A 7,615-nucleotide genomic window follows, 5' to 3' on the forward strand; every position below is an offset into this window, starting at 1 on the left:
CTCAGAGCATCAGGCTTCCGCATAAGTAGGCCAAACGTGGAAGTACTCCGTGTCTAGGACAAAGGCTATTATTCGGCCATGCATTCACTAAAGTCTCTTTTCTGATTTTCAACATCCAGAGCAAAATCACAGTCAGCAACCTCCCGACAATCCCATAGATTGATGATGTAAACCGACCAATCGCACTGATGCTGAGGCATGGCGGGCTGTTATTTGGTGAGTGAATGTTAGTAGGGGGAGAGCGCCCTCTCCAATGATGGTCCAAGCACGGGGTCACGTGCTGCCCCCCTCCTTCCCCATTCATCAGGGGTGGACTGTGTTGTCTTTTCAATTCATTTATCTGCAGGAATGATTGCGACTATCAGTCTGAAGCTCACCGCCTGACTGAGGAGGTGAAAGTTGCGCCACAGGAAGATAAACCGCAAAAAGACAATATTGCACATGATTTGCGTGCGCATCGGATGAGCAGGAGAGGGAAATTCCTCTCTACTAAAAGTAAATAGGAATAGGGGATCGGAGTTTGCCTTGCACAGACTTAAGTCAGAGAAATAGCAAGCAGAGACAGTTGTTAGAGATTCTTCCTCTCTCAGTCTCCTCCGCTGCAGACTGAAGATGCTCTTGGACGCAGGACCACAGTATCCCACCATTGGAGTGACTACTTTCGGCTCCACCAGGCATCACTCAACAGGCGAAGTTACAGACAGAGAAGTGGCTTTGGGTATCAATCCGTTCGCCGACGGTATGGGCGCTTTTAAAATCAACCATAGCTCCCACGATCTCGGCTCTGGGCAAACGGCGTTTTCCTCGCAAGCGCCCGGTTACGCCGCCGCTGCCGCCCTGGGACACCATCATCACCCCACTCATGTCAGCTCGTACTCCACCGCCGCCTTCAACTCCACCCGGGACTTTCTCTTTCGCAATCGGGGCTTCGGAGACGCCACGAGCGCGCAGCACAGTCTGTTCGCCTCCGCCGCTGGAAGTTTCGCCGGACCACATGGACACTCTGACGCCGCTGGGCACCTGCTCTTCCAGGGACTGCACGAGCAAGCGGCCACACACGCGTCCTCCAACGTGGTGAACAGTCAGATGCGCCTGGGCTTCTCCGGGGACATGTACGGCAGGGCCGAGCAATACGGTCACGTCGCTAGCCCCAGGTCCGAGCACTACGCCTCGACTCAGTTGCACGGCTATGGCCCCATGAACATGAATATGGCTGCCCATCACGGGGCAGGGGCCTTCTTTCGGTACATGAGACAGCCCATTAAGCAAGAGCTCATCTGCAAATGGGTCGAACCGGAGCAGCTGACGAATCCGAAAAAGGCCTGCAACAAAACTTTCAGCACCATGCACGAGCTCGTGACCCACCTGTCGGTGGAGCACGTTGGGGGACCAGAGCAGTCGAATCACATTTGCGTTTGGGAAGAATGTCCCCGGGAAGGGAAGCCGTTTAAAGCAAAGTATAAACTTGTGAATCATATCAGAGTGCACACCGGAGAGAAACCGTTTCCGTGTCCATTCCCCGGCTGTGGAAAAGTATTTGCCCGATCGGAAAATCTGAAATGGAATTTAACGCTTAAAAAAGGAAATGTGAATTACGCAAATCAAAATGACATTTCAGTCCTAAATAAATCCAGCGCCTGCTTTTATATTTTGCCCCACTAATTCAGCAGGAAGAATTCATTTAATTTCACTTTTGTACCCTCATTATTGTCAGAAATTAAAATTAAAAAAAAATCCCCTGAGTAACGTTTTAATGCATTAAAACGTCAAATCGTGACGAATGTACTTATCTACGTTGTCTTATTTAAATAGTTAACGTTACTTAACTCTCGTCACGGCCTTATATAATTATGCTTGTTTGGGACCAGTATATGGTAGGAGTGAAGGTTTTTAGTCCAAGAAGAGAGTCACTGTTGGGCTTTGTTCTTGGTTGCAAGTTGCTTGATCGCCCCATTAGGCACATCAAGATCATGAGCGTGCTTAATATCGCCAGTGCACGATTCTCACTGAGCGATTTTGCCAACTGCAAAAGATGCTGTTTGGATATTAAAATCTACAAAATGATAAATCGTTTAACCTCTGCGTATTTCTTCATGGTTAGAAAGTGCAAAGTTTTCCAGAATAAGAGAGGGATTGTCTATACCTATAGAGGGAGGGTGCAATCTGAGCGCTCGTAAGTCCAGCCAAGCACGCGGCCTGTACTATTATGAGTACTATGCACGCATGCAACTTTGTGTGTGTGTGTGTGTGTCTCAGATAACACAAGATCATTAGCATGTGCAAATTTAAACTGTGCCCCAAGGCTATGAAACTAATGAATCGAGCATTGCAGTTTTTCTAATTCGTGGCCATTTGGATGTATTTTTGTTTTTAAATGTGATCCGACGACATGTTAGTTGCAAAGCGGTGCTTAGTCGCTTAAAGGAAAATGCAATATATGCTACAATGTTTACATGTTCCTCTTGGGGGTGTGCACAAGTGCAGGCAAGAGTGTAGACTGCCGTGCGCGTGAGAAATAGCCCACCGACAGGAGGAGATACTGACTTCGGGAAAATATAAACATATTGGCACATCAAACAGTAGGGGCGAATACGGAATGCATTATGTCGGAGGTGATTTTTTTTTTTCGAAATATGTTCATATTCTCCTTCCACGGGTTATTAGGTTTTGAGATATGTGAATGGTGGTAATAAAATGAATTGTTCGACTCTATTTAACACTCTATCTATTCAAACGTCCTGGTACATTTTCATTCATGCACCGTTAGAGTAGTAGCAGAAAGTGTTATGTATTGATCCATACAATGGAATGCACATTTTTGAAGGAAGTCGTTTCGCCTGTTATCCTCATTACTCCAGAAAATAAAAGCACAACAATCATATCCATGGACAAACGCTATTACAATGTGGCTACGTTAGATTATTTGATGGATATGAATGTTAACTAATATATCCGTGCCTGTTTTTGTCAGTTTGCCCGTTGTGGTAACCCCAACATTCAAATTAAATTTAAGACGAACTAGCTATTGAAAAAAATAAAAAAAAATAAATAAATAATAATAATAATAATAATACAAATCCATTTAGGTGTTACACACATAATATGTTTAATAACACCACATTAAAGGCTATCTGTTTGCATTGTTTTGGAAATAGCACAACAATAGTTTAGGAAAACCTTAAAGATTCTAACAGAATACAGATGCTTATGAATTGTCACACGGAATAAATATGTGATGATTTTACGAAATAAAAAAAATAAAAAAATTTACAACATGGGCAGAACAAAAATATATGCATTATTGCATATATTAAATATAAATCGTAGACCTTGGCTACTGCTTGAAAACTGAAAGGGTTTCTCTGTGAACGCTCTTACAAGAAGACCGACTATTTGCTTTTCGACGCCATCATCTAGCTTAACAGCGAATAAAATTACTTTTTAACTTGAATGATTTTACGAAATAAAAAAAAAACAAATTTACAACATGGGCAGAACAAAAATATATGCATTATTGCATATATTAAATATAAATCGTAGACCTTGGCTACTGCTTGAAAACTGAAAGGGTTTCTCTGTGAACGCTCTTACAAGAAGACCGACTATTTGCTTTTCGACGCCATCATCTAGCTTAACAGCGAATAAAATTACTTTTTAACTTGAGCAAGACGTTTGTTTTCTCTAATTTTGACATGCAGTCTGAATGCAAAACGCAAAGTGCAATTCAAATCAATAAGTCAAAGCTTTTGAACATTAAACAAAAAAGCATTTGAACATTAAAAAAAAAATCACATTACTTTAACGTGGTGTAAATTTCATCAGGGAGTGAACCTTCATTTCATCCTTAGCCGTATTTGTTTCCTAAGCGTCTTGCTTGAGAACGAAAAATGACAATGTACTTTCCAACAAGTTACATAACAGTAAAGGCGAGCCTTACGTAACTATTAACCTTAACCTAATCCTAAATAACCGTTAGCTCCATGTTTTTATGGCTCTCAGTATGATTTCCATAGCCAAATACTGAGCTGCATTTAAATTGACTGCTGAACTTTCTGTGATTGTTGCACAGCTGTTGTCTAGAGATGGATGCATCTCTGTTCTTTCTCTGTCATGTAAAAGTAGCTGACAGTTTTCTCCTCTCATTCCTATGCGCTTGACCTTTCTCTGACTTCAGCGCTTTCTTGTTCGGGTGAACACGTTGCACTGAGAGCAGGATGAGAAAAAAAAAAAGTCATATAAACTTGAACGCAGAGTGCAAATTGACAAGAGTGCGCCAGAGAATCTGTTGAGTGTGACTGTTATTTTGCATTGAGATGGATGATTATTTTCAGAGTATTTATCATTGCTTTGTAAAGAAAGCAGTATAGATCGGTAGTGCAAAGACATGCAAATAGGTATTTTTTCTTGTTTTGATAGGCCAGGGGAGCATGCAGAAACACTTAACGTCTTTTATCATAATATACATATCTGTATTAACTGAGTGACCACACACTTGTCTCTAAAAGGTCAACATTTTAAAATAATAATAATAATTTTAGTCTTACTGCATAGACAATACACTCTTATGTGTGGTTAAATAAACGATTTTACATTGTTCATTTTGTAATTACATTATTATTACATTTGTTATTACTGAGTAATTATACTAAATTAACAATGCAATATATAATAACAATATATATAAGAGAAAATGTTAGTGAATAACTTTAAATTGATACTGTAGGGGCTCCAAGAGGAGAAATCTGGTGAACGTATCCAAATGTTTTTTTTTACTATATGTCCCTTTGTACACGCCATACTGTTTTTTTTTTTTCTTGTTTTTTTTTTTTTCACCCTGGCGCACTGTATGCTCGTGCCATTTATAGAAGCCAGCCCTATTTCCACATGAATTTAAATATTTATCCCCGGAGGGAGACCTGTCACTTCTTTTTGCATTTCATGGGCCAGGCATTAGAGGCAGATAATAAGAGAGTGTATGTTTCCAAATAGAAAACTACATGGCCAGATGTATATATATATATATATATATATATATATATATGTAGAAAAGATATTGTGCTCGTAAACTGCAAGATGGGCATTTTGTCGGGTGGGGGGGTTAAATTATACAGTTAAATGGTATCAATCAAAAGAATACAGTATCTCAAATAATTTGAATAAACTCTGTATAGGCTTTACGGAGTTGCAGAGTTCTTTAAATGTCCTTTCAAAGAGTGTATGCAGAGAACTGTATGCATTTCAAGCATCCAGTGAAGTTTTCAGGCTCTTCATTAAATCAGAATACTGAGAACTAATTAAAACATGCTGTAGAATGCTCCCCAATTAACATAATCATTGACCTCATTAATATTGTGCATTGAACCAGAGAAGGGAAGTTTGTACTCTTTGTAATTAGATACAAAGATATGTTTGCATCTCGGAAACAGTTGTTCAGAACATCAAACACACCTTGGCATAATAAGCTCATTTTGAAGGGAAAATGTGTGTAGACTAAAGTTATTGAAATGCACTTCACAAATAGCTATGCAATCTCAGACTATCTGAGTGTATACTTGATGAACATTAGAGGTCAGAAATGAAGTGCGCAGCCCACTGTTGTCATGACCTAGAGATGACTGGAATATAATATTTTGCCATCAGTTTGCGACTGATGCTGATAACAATAGCGCTTGATGGCTGCCGCATGCATTACAGCTTTGTTGACTATAAAATGATCAAAAACACTTCCATTTCCAATCGCACGTTAAATGCTAGCCATGTAGTGTATATTGCAAAAAAAAAATAAAACCTTTATATTATATGCTCTGGCAAATAATTCTAATATTAAATGTCTAATAATGCAGGTGCATCTACATTGAGCTTTTGTTTTCGCCTCAGAAGTTACAGCCTTGGCTTTAAAAGAGCAACAATCATGCAAGTCAATGCTGGAGGAAAAATAACTTCAGTGCAGAACACACACAAATCACCATCAGTGATTGAAATTCCAGAGTAGCTAGTAAAAACTTAGCAATCTGTTCCTCTGATGACCTCATATATCGGAGTAACCACAGACTATGCAAACAAGACTAATAAGGTAAGTCAAAAATCTCAATGAATCACTTTGGCATGATTCTGTGTTCTTTGGATCTGCTGATGTTCTCTAACCACTGTCTTCAAAGTGTTGTGTGTTGTAATGCAAACTTTTTTTTGTAACAGGAGACAGAGGATACTATGCCATATCTTTCAGGCCAAAGTGAAAAGATTATTTTGGCAAACTGTGTGTGTGTGTGTGTGTGTGTGTGTGTGTGATGAACACATTCCTGAGTTCTGCTGTTTATCCCAAGTGTTCATGAAATGATCTGTTCATCTTCCTTAACTGTATGTTTTCCTAATGTTCAATGACTAGAGAACAAGCTGGATAGTGATGTTTTATTTCTGCCTGCTGCACATGTAGCAACACTTCTTCATAATTTGGCATAACAAGAGTTGGAATTTCACAATTCATAGTCTGCATTACACGGGAGCCATATTGACAAGTGCTGTTTTGTCTATGCTGATGACTGACCTGCCATGTTTTTGTTATTTGTTTATTTTTTTTTCTCAAGAGAGAATCTCAACTTTTTCCATCCTGAAAAAAAACCCAGGTTGTTTGTAATTTTGATCATGTAATTTTAGAAAAAGTCTATTATCTAGTAATAATATATTATTACTAGATAATAGACTTTTTCTAAAATCACACACACACACACACACACACACACACATATATATATATATATTAATTTTTTGGCATTAAAGAGATATTTTGCATTAAAGAGATATTCACGTGAAGCAAAATCTTGGCTTGATTCATAACCAACTGTGCTTCAAGCTAATAATATAGTTAATTGCTGGCGCTAACATGGCTGTTGACTTTCACCATACACAACATTCTATTTTATGTTAATAATTTCACTTCATACTTCCTCCTCTAAAAGTAACTGCTACAGAGCAGTGTTATTATATGACACGATTAGGAATTATAACATTTCCTTTAAATAATTGATAGAGTTTGTTATGTTGAAACAAATACTAAAACACACACGTTACGCATACATAAACCAGAAAAGACACACGTATTGTATTCGGCAGGAAAGATGATCCTTCACGGCAGATGCGACTACAGTTATGCAGATAACACCATTTGTGCGAGCAGACCGGAGCTTAGTCGTTCGGAGTCAGCTACCTTCTCATGATTGATAATTATCAGCCCAAATACCTTGGCTTGGTCCAGGTGGCTTCCATTTATTACGCTTCTTTTCTTTGCTCTAATTAATTACTAATTGATTTTAGCACCTGCTTTGGCAAAGCAGACCCTTTTTTTGGGGGGTGGGGGGGTTCAAATAGGCGTTATTTAACACTTGAAACTACAATCTTGCTAATCTCTGTCCACCTAAGTATAAAATTATAGATTTTTTTATAAATTTAGTTTGTTATTTAATTGTTTAAATATATAAGTATTACATTTATATTAATTATTGTTTCATATGTCACATGTATTAAATATATATTATCCTATTCACAAGCAAAATAATGCAAGCTATCTGTTTAGCTATAAACATAATTTTTAAAACACAAAGGATGCTTGTGAGTGAGT

The 7,615-nt window shown here is 38.6% G+C and overlaps 1 protein-coding gene across 1 annotated transcript; it reads left to right on the forward strand.

The window, feature by feature from the left end:
- Positions 1-320: 320 nt before the first annotated feature.
- Positions 321-1,662, forward strand: LOC107757403 (zinc finger protein ZIC 1-like). Its single transcript, XM_016574868.1, has one exon. The coding sequence runs from the start codon at positions 613-615 to the stop codon at positions 1,660-1,662; it is 1,050 nt and encodes a 349-aa protein (XP_016430354.1). The 5' UTR covers positions 321-612.
- Positions 1,663-7,615: the final 5,953 nt, after the last annotated feature.

Source organism: Sinocyclocheilus rhinocerous, unplaced genomic scaffold (assembly GCF_001515625.1).
Source record: "Sinocyclocheilus rhinocerous isolate Xijiao unplaced genomic scaffold, SAMN03320098_v1.1 scaffold3065, whole genome shotgun sequence".
NCBI lineage: Eukaryota > Metazoa > Chordata > Actinopteri > Cypriniformes > Cyprinidae > Sinocyclocheilus > Sinocyclocheilus rhinocerous.

Bases quoted from the DNA above. Each gene is read 5' to 3' on its own strand.
- LOC107757403 (XM_016574868.1), top strand. From the start codon at position 613: ATGCTCTTGGACGCAGGACCACAGTATCCCACCATTGGAGTGACTACT.